Below are 20,974 nucleotides of genomic sequence, written 5' to 3'. Positions count from 1 at the left end.
GGAATTTTTATATTATTTGTTGTTGATAAATGAATGATTCACGCTTCGTTGAAACTGAAGTATATTTTACGTTTATCAAAATTAATATTATCCAATGAGAAATACCTACCTACTTGCCAATGCTTTTGAGTTTTATTTTGTCACTGCGTTTATAATTTCAATATTCTGCATTTACTTTTTTTTAACAAACCTAATTAATTGGATACAACACAATCTTATCTTATCTTCTTCGTCTTCGACCATGCCCGATCCTAATATGATCATATGGGCCTCTATAGAAATGGATGTCAACCATGTTAGGTCCATACTCTGACACATAGGTACACACATAGAAAAACAATATGTGTACTTGCCAAGCCCAGGATTCGAACCTGGAACCCACGACGATATACACCGGCGCTTAAGCCGCGCGGCCATCGTGGGACTGTCAATTCTATATGTTCATAATAAATATGGTATGCGATCAACGCAATGTGGCGTGAATACATTGATTAATCAGGAAGTTGCTGGTCTTCCAATTGGCGGAATTTGAAGCACCTCAGTTAGATAATTGTTAGGATTAAGTAAGGACGAATCGGTAGCCTAACTAACAAGACCACTTACCCGTAAAGTGAAAGGTGTGAGTTCAAATCCTACTCGGTCTAAACTTTTTTCTAATATGTATATTTCAAAACTTAATTATTAATTCTCAAACGAATAATATTCCGACTAACTTTCTTCAAGGCATACTTGCCTTTCATTCTTTTGATCACTTCTACTGTTAAAACATCTTTCCCTGCTCTCACGTGGTATAGTTTCCAATTCTGACACTCTGAAAAATTTGAATTTATATGGACCCGTGAATTACATGTGGTCGAATCCATGGCCTCTTTTGGATGAAAATTGTTTCCTCGTGTCAAGCTTATAAGGCACCAATAGCGAGGGCTGTGACGCTAGTCAGTGTACTCCCTAGATACGTTGAAATTTTTAGTGATGCGGTATGTGTTTTGTTTTTTTAATAAGCAGGCACACATATTTTTGTTCTTTCCGAATATACAATGGCGATTGGAGATAACCAAATTGACTCCTGACTACTACACCAGTCAGTTTTTGACAGGCCATGGTAGATTCGCTGCTAAGCTCTACGAGTTTGGACTTGTTGAGGCGGAGAGCTACAGGATGCAAACCACGTCCCTTGGTAATGTCCGAAAATGTGCTCCGAGAGGGAAGAGATGCTTAAGTCGGTCCAATCAGCTGTTGGGCCCATCAGGCCGTCCGACCTGGTCACCACAAAGACCAATTATATTGCATTTAAAAAATGTGCAGCGTCTTATTGCTGACGTGAAGATCTCTTCACATAGTTTGGTTTTTCCGTATTGTTTTAGCTTTGTTTTTTATCTTATATTATCATTAAATTCATTTATTTCTGTTGAGTTTCCATGCCTTTCTCTCCCATCGCACTTTTTATTTAATTACGTCTTTCGTAAACTCAGTCAAAGCTCACTTGAGAGCGTGGCGATCTCAGTCTTTGGTATCTGCTCCCGAGACATTTAGGGTTTCATGATACGCTCGTTTAAGACCGATTGTGGTGCGGGGCGGTTTGGTTTGGAGGGTCCATGCTTGTGTTATATTGTTAAATTTGTTTTTTTTCTTCTAAATGTCATATTGTGAACGTCTCGAATTAATATTTTGTTATATACCTACTCAGTGTGTGTTTTTTTACAAACAAATAAATACATAGTACATTTTTCTATTTCAGTAGAGTGTGGCTTTCAATGTCCATTCGCTTTCGACTCAGTAGTGGAATGCTTGGAGATATAGACATTTTATTATTTTCAGAGATTTGAAAATTATTTTTTTAACTTGTTTTGTTTAGGTATTTATGATATAATTGATAAAATTAATAACTATAACAATATTATACTTACCTCATGCGACCAACATTGTTTTTTTTATTTATTTATTTAATTACTTTCCTGTAAATTTATTAAAATGATGCGGCATGCTTATCGTAATTGTGTGAAATAAGCAATAATAATTACAAGATAAAAAGAACTTTTTATATACCACGTTTTTAAATTTTCTGTTGAATCATATTATAAACTTGACAATTCTATGTATTAATAAATATTTTTTTGTACTTGATAGAAATACTGAATAAAATATAGAATACTGAAATGTCATTTTGACATTTCATATTGATTTCCATAGTAACGCACGTATATATTAATAATTTAATTGCTAGGACCCCCTTGGCGACCAATAATAGTGTTTTACTTTTTACGATTTTTTTCCGAAACATACAAAACAGAATTAACTGAAAATGAACTCAATTCTGCTTAAAGATGGCCAAAAGCATTAAAAGAATGCATTATCGTCGTGTTCTGATATATTCTAAAAGTTTCAAATGTCTAGCTAGTCGGAAAGTTAGTTAAAAATTTTCAATCGTCCAATACAAATCTTGGGCAAACAAGAATAGAAATTTGCTAATAAAAACGTGGTAAAAATAGCGTTTAATTTTAATTAATACAATATTTTTACAACAAAAATTGATAATCAACCAAAGCATAATATCTGGTGGTTATTAACCTGTGTTAATCATTATTATTACTAGGCGCCGTTTCAGAGCAGCTACAAGATTCATTATCAAGGGCGTTGTGACGATTATATTAATTTTATGTTAATTATGACTATAATAGTCAATAACAGAGAAGACACTTGGCATATGTAATATAAGTGGTTTTATAATCACAGTAAGTACAGGATAAAAGCAACAACACCACAGTATGTGGTTACTTTGTATAATTTATTTAGAAACTGAATAAAATAATGAAACAATAACTCTTGATATCAGTGTAGAATGATGCTATTAAAAATCTGTCAATATTGCACAATTTTTGTTTCATACCTCGTGATATAAATTCCCATTGAATATACTTACATATTTTCAAGATACATTAAAATGTGTAGAAAAATATTATATTTTTTTGTTTAAGTTTAAGTACTACCTACACGATATTAGTATGAATATTAAGTATAGTGTTTAAATTGTCATTGAAACTACCTAAGTACCTACATATTAATATATTATATCGCAAATATTATATTTTAAATTGTACCAATGTATATTTGTATTTCACGATTAATACCATATCAACCTTCAATAGAAAGTTTACTAATAATTATAATGCTGAGTGCTGAGCTCATTTAAGCGGAACATGCTGCGTGATATCTTCAGATCCACCAATGACACAGAGTCAAGGTTGAGACGGCGATAGAACTACAAGCTGTAGATATCGTAAAATGAAAAATATGAGAATGATGATGACAAATATACTGACATTCGAGAAGTAAACGAATACCCGGTCGATCTCCTAAAAGATGGCTGGATAATGTCGAGTTAGCTTTAAATGTCCAAAACTGAAGGGCAGAAGCTTTGGATAGAACTGGATGGAGGCAGATCCTTTAAAAGACAGAGTTGTAATAACAGGAAGAACAATTATAAACATTGAAGTTAATGGCATTACTAAACGACATTCGCCCCGCAACACACCCGGTCTTAATCGAGCGTATCGTATCGTATAGTGTGCTTTGACTAAGTTTAAATATTGTATTCGTTAATAAATTGTCTCTAAGCGAAAGAGGACCACGAAAAACTATATAAAAAAAACAATAATATAGTAAGATACCGCATTTTTTAATGTTATAAAATTATCCTTTAACATGTAGGTAATGTATTTCCAATTAAATAATAAAAATGTGCTATCATAAATTTGAGAAACGCTGCTCTAGGAATACCTATATTGATTAAGTACCAATTGCTACTTTTTACTTACTTATTACTTTTTGACAAACGTCTGTTCATAATTCACATCCACAATATATGTAATAGTTGAAAGACGACGAAAGACGACATCTAATGTCCTATGTAGTTGACATAATAATATACAAACGCTTAAATACTTTCAATACACTTATTATAAAAAAAAATATTGGTTGCATGGTAAGAAAAAATATTAATTTTTTTATCAGTAACACCTGTCATAAATTAATAATATATATTATAATGTAGATATTAAAGAAACGCCTACTGAAAAAGTGGCATTATCAAAACAACAACATAATATATGCGAAGGTGATTTGAATATCTCGTGGGAATTCCAAGAATTACATTGCCGAAACGAAATATTTCAAATATTTGACAAGATATAATATACTTATCACATAATTACTACATATATATAAAAAATACTGACCGAGCATGATATATTATAATACAATCGATTGCTATATGACTGTTTTGTCAGGATAATAATTATTATTATTGGGATAGTTCACTAATAAAAACAATCTTTACTTAAAATACAAGGTAAAAAAAACACAGTATTGCACAACACTTAATATGAGAGATATATTTTGTATTCTCCTACCGATGGTTCAGTGCTGGGTTTGTCATCCAGCTGCGACACGGTTCTCCTCCCTCGTCCGATCCCACGGGACACTCCATCGTCATAGTAACTCTTCGAGGAAAGTTCTTCGATGAGTTTTTTCACTTCTGGTTGAACTTTTTGTTTATCACTTTGCAACGATTCGTGGTTCATGGAGGCCAGGCCCTCCGAATCCCAGAGCTGTCGCCGGTAATTATTATTATTATTGAAACTTTTCTCGACTCGGCTTTCCGCGACACAACAGGTGATTACGAGCACAGATAATAGGCACGCGCGACACACGTCCATCTTGGACGAAGCGATTGCACTAACTGAATGGAGATTGGAGGCAGTGTTGCCAAGTCAAAATTTAAAATTTCAGTAGAATGTGACAAAAAAATTCAGTAGATTTGACAAAATATCAGTAGATTTCAGATTCTGAATACCTACTCATTGAATGACCAATTCTTTTCTGGATTTTCAAAAAATTACACGTAAAGTAATTAACGTCTCGTTTTTTTAGAGTAAAATACCGCGTAAGGTAATTAACGTCTCGTTTTTTTTAGAAAAAATTCAGAAAGTTCAAAAATAATTAGCGAGGGCTTCAAGAAATATTCCATTGCTAACTTATTTTCCAAATTTTCATTGCATTTCATTTCATTTCAGTGCATTAATCATGTCAAGTTTACTATTAACATAATCATGAATTTACTCACAAATATTATGGAAAACACAAATATTAGTAGATTTTAGAAAATGCAATAAGTATATCAGATAGGTATGATTTAAAAATAAGGAAAGAACTCACCTTGTGCAGATAACAAACGACCTTGATGCTACTTTAGAATATTATGGTCTTGTAATAATAATTATGAAATAAAATAACAATAATAAAACTATTCATCACCATCTATTTATTGTTTGTTTTCGTTATTATTGTTTTCTACACAAAATAATGTTAGTTTATAATACGATTTATAATACGATTACGATTTACGACCTAGTTATTTTTATATCACTGGTTTCACGATTACTACTAAGGACAATTTAAAATGTTTTCTGAATAACAAATGAATCAGGAAAAATATTTTAAGAAGTTCAAAAATAATAGGTATCAATATTAACGAACTTGTATTAATAATTTTAATATTGCTATAACTGCTGCTATCGGAGAATGCTAGAATAAAACTGATGAAAATTAAGGGCACAGTAGAAACCATTTTCGACTGTCTAAACTCTAAACAATCTGATGAAAACAAAACTATAAAAAGTAGGTACTAGGTAGGTACCCAGTTGTTCCTTGTTCGAGTTTCGAGATCCCATTATTTGGTGTAATTAAAATAATTCCTAGTTATAGAAAGGAAATCTCTCCATTCGCGATGTTTTATTCAGTTTTATTTTCATTCTAAATATCATGAGAAAGTTTTAGTTATAGATATGCCACCATAAATTGTCCGGTTTTCGAATTTAGTACTAAGCTCACCACAGTATAAAAAATATTGAATGATATACCTATCAAAATCAGCATGTGGTGCTCTCACTAATCGGAAGACTTATAAATTGTTATATCATATAATTATGTACATTCACCTTTACTTGCTGAAAGGTTCTTGAGAAACCTGACCTAAAATTTTAAATTGCTATTCAGTAATTAATACCTAACCAAATTAAATGTTCAAATTTACTTTATGTACCTGAGCCGGATCCAAAAAGTATCATTCATTCGAACTTACGTGCATAAGAAAAATATTTGAAACCAGAAGAAAAAAGTTTTTTTGCGTTCTAAAAAAAATATTTGTGGACAAAAACCCTTTGTACTACAATGATTGAAATGTTTGAATAATGTCTCTTGTTCTTCGGTTTCCTTCTTATCAGCTTATCACTAACAATGATGCAATTGTTCATCCCCATTAAATTTTATTTTTGCTGGTCACACATGGCATAGCATTAAAATATAATGATTATTGAGTAATGTTACGTTATGGTGTGACGTTTTACGTAATAAATAATAATAGGTAGGTATTAATTTATTATTTTCTAAGCAATGATGATGTCAGTGGGTTAAAATGCCGGTATTGGGTAGCGTAACAATGCATCCTTTGTTAATTTAGAAGCGTGTATCCAAATCAACAAAGGCGTGCGTAAATCTTTTCAACTTTATTAATAAATTCACCATCGTTGACTTAAAAATATGGGAAATAGCCAAATATCAGTAGATTTCATGAATTTCGAAAAAAAATCAAAAATTCAGTATATTGGCAAAAAATATCAGTAGATCTACTGAAATTTCAGTAGACATGGCAACGCTGATTGGAGGAAATGGCAAAAGTTTTCAAAGTATTCGGCGCGCACATGTACGGTGGCGCCATCGCCGCGTCGGACTCTTTTTTTTATCGCGATGGCGTCGATTTTCCGGGAAAACAACGTAACAAGAGAATTACTGAAATATATTGACACCTAAAAAAGAGTTGTAAAATTACCTCGGCCTTGGTAGTCCAATCCATAAGACAATGGGCTTCTCGTCTGGGGACTTTGATTCCCGTTAAGATCACAATATAATAGGTATATATATATACATATCAGTAGCGAAGGGTGGAGGTAGGCTGTTAAGATCCGACATAAAAAGTGCATATTAAACTTTATTAGTCAATGTATTTGTTTTTATTGAACTAAGACTACAATTTACAAAATGGTGTTGGTTAGATTATAATAATTACAAGATAAAAAGAACTTTTTATATACAACGTTTTTAAATTTTCGGTTGAATTATTATGCTCAAACTTGTACTTATATGAAGTAATTAAAAAACAAACAAATATGGAATACTGAAATGTCATTTTGACATTTCATTTTAATTTCCATAGTAACGCACGTATATATTAATAATTTAGTTGCTAGGACCACCCATCTTAGCAACCAATAATAGTGGATTGGATTGCGGATGTCTTCCGAAATAACTTTTCATACAAAACAGAATTAACTTAAAATGAATTTAATTCTACTTGAAGATGGCTAAAAGTATTAAAAGATTACATTGGCATCGTGTTCTGATATATTCTATGTTTCAAATGTCTAGCTAGTCGGGAAGTTAGTTAAAAATCGATTGCAATATTTATACTGGACAAATAACCACCGGACAAACAAGAATACGAGCTAATAACAACGTTTTAAAAATTAATTAAACCCTTCCTAATCAAACCATAATAGTTTTGGTATACTTTGGGCGATACAACAAAACTGTGCACACTTTTTCATTAATACGTGTTTGCTTTCGTTGAATTAAGAATACATATTACACATATTGTTGGTTGATTTTTTTTAAATTCATTAAGGCCTAACCAAACTATATGCACTATTTATGGAAGATCTTCACAGCCTACCTCCACCCTTCGTCGCTGGTATATATATATATATATATATTATGCGTGCGTGTGATTTTCACTGGTGTTTCTATGATTCTTTCACTTCAACTACCGCCATTGTGCTCCGTGGCTCATCATAGTGTTAAAAATAAGAAAAAAAAACTTTTCCTAAATTACATTATATAGTACCTATTTCGCGCTAAGACTATTATTCTGATTTCATGTAGGTATTTACATTATAAGTGAATAATTACGATTCAAATGCACTCCCAGATTTTTAACCAATTAACGATTCATCGCTTACCGAATCAATCAGGATAGCTTGTCATACATTTTCACTTTTCATCGCAGCCGATGAAACTTCACGGATTCAGTAACTTCATGAAGTTATTTGAATCAATTGTCAATTTAATTGAAATGATTGCAGTTTTAACAGATGTACTGACAGATGCAGGTGATATTATTGTGAAGTTTTCTAATTATTCGCAATGAGAAACCTCACGCCCCATTTTTATATCCTTTCATTCTTTTATAAGGTTTTCTTCAATGTATTTGACTTAAGTAAATACCCAATTAACTTCCAGTTAAGCTCCATATAATAATCAGCTTGACAAAAATCGTGAAACTTACTTTACAACTACACATATTATGTACTATCAATTTCACATACCACAGCGCAATGCAGAATCATACTTTTATTAATATACATGCATATCTTTAAGTGGTCAATATCGGCAACGTATATTGCATCGCCTATACATAACAATACGTCATATTATTATAACTGGTAGTTAATTTACGGAAAAAGGCCCAGAATGAAACCATTTAAATTACGGTCAAGACACGCCTAACTAAGCCAATCTAAATTACCAAGTCTGGTTAGTGTTTATTGCCAAATTAATCCAGATGGTTCTGCATTGCGTTCTAACTTGTTAAAATCTCTAATATGTCACAAAGAACTTGTCAGATAAGGTAACATATAAACATTATCATCCTAAATATGTCAGAATTTTAGAAAAGCCGAATAAAATGTTGAATGAAAAGTTCTTTATTGTTAAACAGTAAACTTGAGAAATGAACATTGTCTTGTTAAGACATGCGCATTATTTTAAGTAAATCAAATGTTTTCATGAGGATCAGTTATCAACCATTCGGGCAACCGTATAATATAATGTATATGGCCGTTGAAACTATATTAATTATTATAAAATAACGTTTACAAGTGACCCACAGTTAAAATTCACCAATAGAAATAACACCAATTCGTAATATTGCCCATATTTTATAGATTTATTCGCATAGACGATAATATTCATAATCAGCCTGAATCTATCCACTGCTGGATGAAAGCGTCTCTAAGCTGATTCCACTTCTCTCGGTGATAATATTATATGACCGAGAGATGATTATATTATATTATGGTAATTCACTAGGTACGTGTAAAAAAGAATTTGATAAGTTAATTTTTTGTATATAAACTGATTATGCGATTGCTCCAATGTTACATAATATTACAAATATTAATTACGAGTGTAGACCAAATATTTAAAGGTAAAAAAAAAAATTAAAATTTTGTCGTATTTATCTCATTTAAGGTGAAGGCAACTTTCAATATACTATCGTGTCAATATAGTATAATAAGTAAAGATAGATAACATATGTTTTCTAAATGAGAAAATGCCTTTAATCTGTAGGTACATACTCAACATATTTTTTAAATATTTTTGTCATTATTATTTCGAAAACGTTATGTTAGTTTTATGTAAATTAATTTAAATTTTACGTATCTACTACCAACGTTCCCTCTAATTTTTCTATTGTGTGTGCGGATCATTAACACCCGGGGCCCCACACACCCGCCACAAACACGCACATACAATTTTTCAATACAACATATATTTTTTAAGGTATTTATTAATTTCATCCTTCCGCCTTTCGAGAAATGAGTCAAAGAATTGTTTTCGTGCATTCGAGCAAAATTAAAATCTGGCAAAGGAAACTTTCTTTTAACAATATTTTTGTGTGAGGACTATGCGGGGGATGAAAACATGTGTGCGGACACATTTAGAGGGAACATTGCCTACTACTAATTACAATCAATGTTGGTTACGATGTTTCGGAGGTATCGTTATTTCAAGCCAAATTTTCATAAAAATAAACGAATCACAACATTATTGTATGCAAAATCCCAACAACATTATACCGTGACAAAACCAGTGATTCACAACACAAGACCCGTGGTGCGCCACGCAATTTATTGCAGCTTAAATGAAAATGCGAAAACATTCCAGCATAACAACTAAATAGAGTCGTGATTCCCAACCGGGGATTTCGTGGAACCTTGGCGATCCGAAAGCTGTCAAAAAATAGCCAGAAACTAATTTGGTAATAGATAAATAATATGTAGTATAGGGTTATAAATTAATAAGATATCCTATATATCAGGGATGGCGAACTTTTTTACCTACGCGTGCCAAAATTTCTTTAAAATAGCTTGAAAATTACAATTGAATTCTTGATATTCTATCTTTTATCGTATTTTCAGCCGAAGGCATATCTTTTATTCTTTGAATATTTTGTTCCTTGTTTTAAAATTCTCAAAAGACATCGCGGAAGCATATAAACTACTCTTCTTTCGTATTATATTCTCCATCACTGAACGGTTTTCCATTTTAAGAGATTATGTTTTAGGCAAAATAACAAGCAATTATTATATTTGAATGACTGCCGATAATTAATTTCATAAGGTTTGTTGATTGAATATTTTTATTTTTAATTGCCTGATCCTAAGGACCGATCTATATTGTATATTTACATTAAATATAATGATTATTCTTGAAAATGATTTGCCTGCTATTTTTTATACAATGCGATTTGTCCTTTATGCATTAATTTCGTTTCCGTTTGCGCATCGATTGGTAAACATAATATGAAAAACCGAAGAAAATACACATTGCTATGTTGTCATTATTTTTTAATATTATGTAAGTAAGTAATTTATATACCTAGGTATTTATTTATAAAACTTTTTTTATAAAAAACACATTTTTAAAATATTAAATAGTAATGACTTTCTCTTCAAAATGAAACATTCGCGTGCAATGCAAAATCATCTCGCGTGCCATAGGTTCGCCATGCCTTCTATATATTATTTAAGTATTATTTACACATAATTTTTGAAAAAACTTCTGAGAAAGTATTTTAAAACCAATAGAAAAAATATTTTTGAAAAAGTGCAGGAATTGAACCTGCATCTCTCGGGTTTCGCGCCCGCGCACATATACTACTTTGCTAAAACTACCATACTTAATTACGACACATTTTAACCAATGACTCTTATAATACTCTCTGAAGCGTTTTTTCAATTGATCTACTATTGGCTATCGGCTGTTATATTTTAAATCAAATTAGGTATTACTTTACTAACCGACGTCACGGATCATTCCAAGATATTTTAGTGTTGTAGCTTCCTTGAACTTGCTAATAATTTTTAATCAATTACTTTTTTATTCAACGAATAATTTACAAAATTTAAGAATGTAACATCCTAATTATCCAACATACATAATTTTTGAAAACATTTCTGAGAAAATATATTAAAACCAATAGAAAAAATCATTTAGAACAGCCCGCAGGACTCGAACCTGCATCTCTCGGGTTTCGCGCCCACGCACATAGACATACCACTATGCTAGTGTTTTCAAAAATTATGTATGTTCAATAATTAGAATGTTACATTCTTAAATCTTGTGAATTATTTGTTGTTATTGTTTGTTTGTTATAATAATTGTTTGTTAAAAATATATATTATAGTTGCTCTAAAAAGCCTAATCAGCAAAATTTCAAACCGCCAAATGGTCATTTGGTTAAAGGTTTTGTGTTAATTGTATTTTATACACCTTCAAATGCAAATCTTTATAAAGAATGTTCCATGTACCATAAGAGAGTCTAAGTTCTTGAGAACGACGTGTAATCGATTGTTCTAGATTTTCATTCAGAACATCAATATTTTCAGCAGTTCTTTTGCGTTTTTTGACGGGTTGGATTCTTAGCATTATAAACATTAGCGTTTGTCTCGAATTTTCAAATTAAATTACGAATAGTAACTCGTAGAATCTGTATGTCGATTATTTTGACCATAAATTTGACGTAATGCTTGAAATGGATTACTCGAATAGATTCATTATTTTTAATATACCATTTCTTTATTCAATGTAAAATTTTGAGAATGTAACATTCGATAACTTGAAATGTACATAACTTCAAGTTATGTATGTTCAATATAGGGAATATTACATTCTCAAAATCTTGTGAATTATTCATTGAATAAAAGAAATGGTTTATTAAAAATTGTTAGCAATTTCAAGCAGACGTTATATAAAACAGTTGGCGAGAGCCGGGCATCGGTTAGTAATTAAGGTAATTAATATTCCTTGATTTAATACACAAAACCCGATAGTCAATAATAACGCAATTTGATAAGCATTTCATGTATGACGTACTAGTTTAAATTGTTGTAATTAAATAGGAGGCTCGTAGCATAATTGGTTAATCCACAGATTAGCTCGACACCAATGGTTATACGGGTTCAAATCCTGTCGGGTTTCGTATTTTTTTTAAATATGATTTTTTTTCTAATGGGTAGATATATGTATAATATCTGAGGTGTTTTCAAGTTATGTATGTTCAGATTCATTATTGCTGTACGACTGTGTATTTTTCCATGATGATTTGCCAAACAATACTGAACACAAATGTCAATTTTGGTAGGAATCAGAAAAAATGTTTTAAAAATCTATAGTACCTACCTACTAATAATGTATGTACCTACTAATCTAAGGAGTGAACATGTATGTACTAAGAAGAACAGAATTTGGTTGCAGTTTGACATAGCGTTTTTTGGCATTACCTACCCCTTTACTGCATAGTGTCGCAAATTTGCGACATTTCAAACTATTTCGATATAGCCAATGCCATCTGTGTAAATTATCAAATAATACCTTTTTCGATGCCTAGAAAACTGTTTTACCATAAACATCCTACTTTACCAATTTTGTTTGGACATTTCAAGAAATAAAGCATTTCTGCATTATAGTCTCTGCATTTCTGCTTTGACAGTTGACGAATTCGTACGCACGCGAAAATCCGCATTTGTAAATAAATAAAAAAAAATGTACAGAAGATTGAAATTGGTTGAATAAAAATATCTACACATCAAATAAGGTTTGTCCATTAGTTTTTTATAATTGTTATCATTTGGTTTTGTATTTTGTCATACTGAAATGAAGGATTTCCTAATATCGACACCACGCAGTAACATACAAAATTTAATGGAATTTTCGAAAAAAAAAATATTATTTTTTCTTCATTCACAAGGCATTTTAACACCAAGAAAAAATTAAAATTTTCAAAAAAAAAATCATGCAGTAAAGGGCTACTATTCTCATTTCGATGCCAGCCACGCATTTGCCTTTATTAGATTTTTTGTTTATTAAATTTGTAATGCCGGCTAACGTTAATTCAGCGGAAAGTATCGGTGTCATGTCCTACACACATTTTTGTCTGGTCCTCGACATGCCACGATAAACAGTCGCGTCAGAAAAAAAACCAGTTCTGTTGTGTTTTTTTTTTGGGATATCCCAACACGTTTTTAGTTCACACTCGCATATACGCGCAAGTTAATAACAAACTATAAACAGGGTTGCCATAAATTTAGTTTGTCGCTTTATTCACTATTTATATTTCTTAATTAGGTAATTCAAATTCCATCGAATATTATTTCTATAAACCATTGTCGGTGGCGATAATTTTAAGTGAACTGTATTTGAGGACGTTTTGATTAGAATAGTTGACGTAAGGATATAGTCCAGGCACTAAACTGTTGATGGTAGAACTACTGGATGTCTGGAGCGCTACACCAGGTGCCGGGTTACTCACTCGCACACTACTCGTTTGATTAATGGTTTTTTTCACTCGCACGACGAGTCACCCTGTAATTGTTTTTTGATTTTATTATTGAGTTATTGTTGAGCTTGTAGCAGAATAAATAATTGGTGCTTTTTGACATAAATGATTAGAGGGATATTATAATCGGGAATGTTTGGTGGAAGTTTTGTAACAATATTGACACAAACTGTTGGTATTTTTATAATTATTATGTAGTTTTACAAGTGTTTTTGAAGAACACAAAAAGGAATTTTGAATAATTCAAATAATTTAATGTATTTTATTATATTTAATTTAAATCTTTTTTACTTATGTTTAATCGATCTTCGATATTGTTACCATACTGAATTACTTATGGATAGTTATTACATACTTACATCAATTCGCGTTATTTGTAGCAATCTGTTTGTATGTGAGTACATAATTATGTTTATAAATAATTTCTCTAGCAATGTAACTGTCTGAACTGTCAAAACTGTCTATCTCACTCTAAAATTTATCACAGCCAAGAGAAGTGCTGTTAAAACATAGCACTTATTGTAACAATTACAACTAACTTATTGTAATTATCGTTACAATAAGTGCTAATACTTGGATACTTTCCTATCCTAGATAGCGGCCGAAAGCAGTCTTGTGTATAGAATAGATGCGCAAGCAAACGTTACTTAACAAGTCAATGCCACTGACAAGTAGGTACAGCTAGAGTTGGGTTTCAGGAATTTCCCGACGGGAATTCTCGAGAAATTTTCGAGATTTTCAATCCCGAATCTCGAGAATTGAAATTTTTAACATTTCAGGAAATCCCGGATCTCGAGAATCTTTTCTCGGGAATCGGGATTTCTTCATTATAAAATATTAATTGAAAAACGATTTTTATATATGAAAAAAGTAGACAGAAAACATAAAACGTTCACAGACTGATCGGGGCATTTAACACAATTAAGCCACTTCGACTCAAAATGAGCGCAATTTTCCAACGTCAGGGAATTTTGTGTCTCAAAATCGTACACGATTGTCAGACGCAGCGATTGACAGTCTGTGTTTTTTGAAATTCCATTTTAATAAGTAATGTTTTGAATTATTTTTGTTTTCCTACTTCTATTTGTTTTTCTTCTTACATAAATAAAAAAATGGTACTGTTCAGTTAAAGCGGATACAGCGGAAAACGCATTTTGAAAATAGCCGATAAACTGGATTATTTGTTAGTTTAGGTTAGGTTAGGTTGGGTTAGGTTAAGTTAGGTTAGGTTAGGTTAGGTTTGGTTAGGTTAACCTAACAAATAATCAAGTTTATCGGCTATTTTCAAAATGCGTTTTCCGCTGTATCCGCTTTAACCGAACAGTACCAAAAAAATCATATTTTTTTGGAATTTGTCTGTTTTTACAGGTTTTTTTTAAATTTTCCGATATCTCGAGAATTCTCGAGAATTCTTTTCTGGAAATCCCGAATCTCGAGATTGAAATTTTCTCGGGAAATACCCAACTCTAGGTACAGTCAATTGGTAGCAAACAGAAACAATAGGTACAAACAAAATGGCCATATAAATACGCAATGAATGCAAATAATAAATTTTAATATAATTCATTTTTCATGCGATTTTTTTTCAGAAATAAATCCTTGCGGATTTGACAACCCTAGGTACAAGTAGAGCTTTCATATCGAAAGAAAGTCTCGATACTTGCATGTATCGGTATCAAATGATGCTTGTTTGTGAGGAATCTTTTTCCACAAAATACTCAAAATATCGGTGTAGGCATCGAAAAAAATATATCGGTGTATCTGTCAAAAGTATCCATATTTGTTTGACGGATCTAAAAACAAGTGCATAATGACTATTCTTAACCATTCACTTCTACTGGTGTATTTGGAATAAATTCATGCTCAAGTCATAAACATATTCAGCGTTCTTCGACTCTACCGATAACCAGTGGGATTCGCTCTTGAGAAAATTATAGTATTGCAAATTGCAACGTGTCAAGGAAATATGCGTGTTGTACTTACATAGCCCGGGAAAACCATATGGAGATGGAAACAGAAAATAATACGAGGTGAAAATAAATAAAGGGTTACATGTTAATTGTACGTAAAACATTTCACCGTGGCACAGTTCGCCGCGAGCGTTCTATCGGAAAGCGATGACTATATACTATACGGTCTCCAATTTTATTAGATTCAATATGAACGTTAATCCAATTTTCATAGCTGATTTAGGCAAAATTCATGAATTCAGGAATGAAAACCTAACCTAACCTAACAAATAATCCAATATATCGGCTATTTTCTAAATTTGTTTGCTGCTGGCTTCCTGTCAAGTGTAAACCGACAAGAGCCGTGTTTTATTTAGAAATGAATTTTAATTGTGTCAGTACTATACGACCCAAAGAGGTTGGACGGTCTTTAATATACGGCCATATATTTTCCATACAACATTTGACGGTGAACTGCATACGTACAAGTTTCCTGACACGGAAATAAAGGACTCCAAGCTGATGAAATTGAAGATCTTGGCATAAAAACATCAAATGTCCACTTTTTTCCATTTTCATTTTATTGCATTTCTATATTCCCTGTGTATGGTTACATACAACTGTGCAAAGATATATTTTTTAAAAAAATCGTAAGTCCCTCAAATCCGCTCTCAAAAATTTGCCACTTTTCTAAAAACAGCAATAGTCCAAGGAATTTTGTTTGAAAACAACAAAGGTCCAGTAGTTCCACACTTTTATCACCAGGCGGCGTTAGGCGTTAGTATACATTCCATACTTGTTAGTGCCTGACCTGTCAAAATTATCTTTCATTCGTTCAGTCATTGGCATTGCCATTTTATGAAGTTCCTTAACGATTGTTTGTATATTTTATCATGGAATGTAATAGGATACAGACATCCGAAACGCCTCGTAAGAGAAAAGTTAATAAAACCAAGCAAACATTAATAAAAACCGCCAAAATAAAGGGAAGTGATCATGTCAATCATGTTGGGAAACGACTCTCAAAAAAAGTTATCGGTGAAGATTGCAGGTAGGAATAATTATGTATTCATAACATATATTCAATTAAAAACTTATACATTATTAATACGTACTAAAATATTTACCATGCTGAATAGTTTGTGTGATTAAATTTAGTTCACAATGGCTGTGATTACTTTGAAGTTACCTACCTATGACTTCTTTCGAATGCAAAGCATTGTATTTACTATGTTGTTTTATGTAAATGTATGTATGATTGTAATAAAGTATATTATGTAGGATTGTACTTAATTGATTATTATGTTTCCAGGTGCAAGAGGTTTCATTGTTTTACAAAAATAAATGAAGATTTACGGAAAGAAATATTTGAGAATTTTTATGAAATGGATTCTAAAAATCAACAAGATGGCTATATATCTGGATGTATAGAAGTAGTACCGATCAAGAGAAGACGTCCGAGAAAAAATACTCCGATAATAATAAATGATGTCAATGATCATGGTATATTCAAGCATTCAGCATCATATAAATATAAAGTGAGTATTCATTGAATTAATAAAAAATGTACATTCAAATTAGGCATTACACCTATTATACCTAATGATAATGTGTTTGAAAAACTAATTATTTTTTCTCTTTATTTACTTTAGATACGATCTACATCTGATGGTATTAACGAAGAAGTCTGTATGAAGGCATTTGTGGCAATACATGGTATTACGCATTCCCGGCTGCGACGTATTCAAGACAACATCACATTTTCGGGTTCGGCTCCTATGGACAAACGAGGAAAGCATCCAAATCGCCCAAGAGCAGTGCCTGAATCAGTGATTCAGTTGATTCACATTCATATACAATCATTTAAGGCACGTCAAAGTCATTATTCTTTCGCGAAAAATAAGAATGTTAGGTATCTTCCGGAAAATTTGACTATTATGAAAATGCACGAGATGTTTTTAAGTAAATACAGGCTTCAACTAAACTATGACACATACTACAGAGTATTTACAACTAGATATAATTTGTCATTTGGAGCTCCTCGAAGCGATACGTGTTCATACTGTGATTCAGTTACAACCAAACTGAAATTACCCGATCTCTCTGAAGATGAAAAACGTAAGATTGAGATAGATTATCAACTTCACCTGGCTAAAGCACAACAGTTTACTACAACGAAGCGAAGATTAAAAGAACTCGCAAGTGGTTCAAGTGATACCACAGTCATATCGTTTGATTTTATGCAAAATTTGCCTTTACCGAATATGGTAACAAATGCGGTATTTTATTCCAGACAGCTATGGTATTACATTTTTGGGATACATGACCTAGCCAGAAATGATGTATATATGTACACGTATCATGAAGGATTCGCCAAACGAGGTCAAAATGATGTAACATCTTTGTTACTACATTACATAAACCACCATCTGCCAGCAGGCACGAAAACATTGTATATTTTGAGTGACGGATGTGCTGGACAAAACAAAAATTTTGTTATGATTTGGTTTTGGTATATGGTGGTACATGTATTAAAAAAAATTGAACGAGTCATCCATATATTTCCTATCAGAGGGCACACATTTTTACCAAATGACGCTGACTTTCATTTGTTCAGCAGTGCAAGGAAAACAATCCTTGCAGACGTGCCAGAGGATTGGGATAAAGTTGTATTGGATGCCAGAAAAACTCCTGGGCCCTTTATTCTGGAGAAACCGGAGCAAAAAGATTTTTTAAATATTAAAGATACGTTAAAGCCTTACTTTAAGTCATCCTTCGGCAGAGATTTTCATCTTAGGCAAGTTAGAATGTACAAAATAGACAAGGATTGTAAGGGAGAAGTGCTTTGCAAACATCTCAGTTTCTCTGGACTGTGGGATAGATTCAATATAGTGAAAAGACATCAAATGCCAGTCACGATTGCATTTAAGCCAGCATATGATGGCTTAATTCCATTGAAAGGCGCAAAGAAAAAAGATATTTTAAAATTAACTAAGTATTTACAAAATCCAATAAATGCATCATTTTATGAAATTTGCCGTGTGACAATGATACAAATGATAACGTTGAAGAAGACAGTGAAGGTGTGAGTGATCAAGACTAATCAGTAGTAATATGCACATGATTGATTTTATTTTAAATATTTAATTGAAGATTTTTTTAAAACATGTAAGTACGTAGCTTAATAATTGGTTATGATGTGTCAAAGCCTTCTTAAATGTAGTATTATGATTAAAAAATAACAGAAATATATATTTTTTGTTTTATTTAATAAAATTATAATTTTATTCATACTATTTGCTTTTCCATGTTTTCAATTTTGTTATAAAAACGACAAAGGTCCAAAAATTGTGTAAAAACAGCAAATGTCACATTCATTTCTTTTTAAATATCTATTTAACAAACATCAATTTGATATTTTATTTACATACATACAGTGCATATAAGGCTCCTCCATGAATCTTCATTGTCAAATTATTAAAAATGTGTTTGACAACCAAGATATTATGTTTTTACCCTCTCCTGAAAAAAATGACCTTTGTGACATTTGCTGTTTTTATGCCAAGATCTTCAATTGCAATAAGCCTTAATTTATCGCTCGGCGAGAAGACAACCGTTGTACCGCAGTCATATTATTGTGATATTGTGGTACCTACAGAGAGTGAAGGGGGGTCGACTGTATCAAAAATACAATCAAGCACTCCCCTAAAAGAAAGTTTTATTTAAGTTAAATGATTAGAGTTATTCAAATATTTATTAAATAGATATGAAAAATTCATTATTTTTTCATATCAACGACGATCCCAAAAAGTAGAGCCTCGTAACGGAATAACTTATGCTGACAAACATTTTGGGGCTCTGTCAATGACATTCTAAAAATGTTAGCCTTGATCTCAAAAGTAACTCATTTTTGAATACATGAATGAATGTTTAATATTACCTATTACAGTTGTGTTCAAACTGTTCGCCACGAGATATTTCCGGGGGCGCTTCAGGCACGATTAAAATGATACGAGCGAGCACACAAAGTGGGGGTTTTACGGTCCGGACCCCGCCCCCCACAAACGGAAAAAACACCCTCAAATTATTTAGATACATGGACTATTGCGTCTTCTTATTCTTCTGTCAAACAGACCATGAGAAGGTCAGCCCCACTTGACTCAGCATTCTACGACACGCAAGACTTGTGGTATTCATAAATCGGTGTAACTTTCTAAGGCATTCAATGTTTGCTTAAAATATTCCGATGAGGCATGTGTAAAAGATAAGACGACGCGCGGACGATACAAACGGACACTCACAATCTTAGTAATAATTATGACTGTTAAGCTACGCGCATTTGATAACCACTAGAGTGTCTGAGTATAGGGAATGTATTTGCAAAAGGGCGTTATTTTGCAGTTGATTTTTTTTTTAATGGACCCCCCACACCACTTTTCTGTGTACGCGCCTTTAATGATAGATTCGTAATGCTCAACACGCTCAAGCTTTATCGCGAGCTTGCCTACGTAAACCGGATTGTATCGGGAAGCCCGTGTGTATGGACGGGAAAACTGTAGCTAGCGCAAACCGAAAAGCACTGTAAAAGTGTTCCATATTTATTTCACAAACTATACCGCACGTAAGTCGGTACCGTCTAGTCCTGCGCATAAGTTTCAGTGGCTGTTTTTAACAGGCGATAACACAATGTAAACTCCTGGGGCCTTATGTTGTAACTTACGAGTTGAAGTCGCCCAGTCGACATGACGTCATATGACATCATTGTGACGTACTACCGGAGTGATAATAGCATTCGAGAAATTAACGCTACTCAAATACTAGCGTTATTCATTGTCCCCATTCACAAATAGGTGTTTCAGCATAATAATATCTATGGTGAGCCGTGTGATTGGGCGGCTCGCCTCGATGCGTGTATTGAGATTACGTCACAATTACGTCAATAACATAAGGCCTCTGTTTCCTTATTCGAAGAACTAGGGACCGGGAAGAGTGAAGCAGTGAGCTATAGGGAGGCATTCATTTTGTTGATGATAATGATGATGATGCCAGCAATAATGATTTAATGAGTTACATATTATTGCTGTTCTACTCTGGTCGTATGGCGAATCTTGAATCGAAACGCGGCGGTCTATAACATCCGAACAATGCTGAGATGAAGTCACGATAAAATTCTTGGAAATTACTGCTGACTCCGGACTTGCCTCAAGGGCATTAATGAAACACGCGGGAATCCTCTTGAATAACATTACATTTTTCGTAAAGCCTAAATATTATACTATGTATATTGGTATTT

General features: G+C 32.5%; 1 protein-coding gene and 1 long non-coding RNA gene across 3 annotated transcripts in view; one reads left to right on the top strand and one right to left on the bottom strand.

Annotated features, from left to right (window-relative positions):
• LOC147073945 (G protein-coupled receptor Mth2-like) overlaps positions 1-4,734 on the bottom strand; it is a 421,896-nt gene extending 417,162 nt beyond the window's left edge. For both annotated transcript variants that reach the window (XM_085944476.1, XM_085944477.1), the window contains exon 1: positions 4,410-4,734. In XM_085944476.1, coding sequence (XP_085800602.1) covers positions 4,410-4,715 — 306 coding nt within the window. In that variant the 5' untranslated portion in view covers positions 4,716-4,734. The remainder of the gene's footprint in view (positions 1-4,409) is intronic.
• Positions 4,735-16,482: 11,748 nt separating this feature from the next.
• On the top strand, positions 16,483-18,646 carry LOC147073944 (uncharacterized). Its single transcript, XR_015070351.1, has 3 exons — positions 16,483-16,732; positions 16,994-17,219; positions 17,334-18,646. It is a non-coding gene; the product is annotated as an uncharacterized LOC147073944 (long non-coding RNA).
• The last annotated feature ends 2,328 nt before the right edge of the window (positions 18,647-20,974 follow it).

This window comes from Rhyacophila brunnea, unplaced genomic scaffold, assembly GCF_057557595.1.
Source record: "Rhyacophila brunnea isolate RB1 unplaced genomic scaffold, BYU_Rbru_1.0 scaffold_17, whole genome shotgun sequence".
Classification (NCBI taxonomy): domain Eukaryota; kingdom Metazoa; phylum Arthropoda; class Insecta; order Trichoptera; family Rhyacophilidae; genus Rhyacophila; species Rhyacophila brunnea.
Note: the sequence above shows the minus strand (reverse complement) of the source record. Positions and strands in the feature narration are given on the sequence as shown.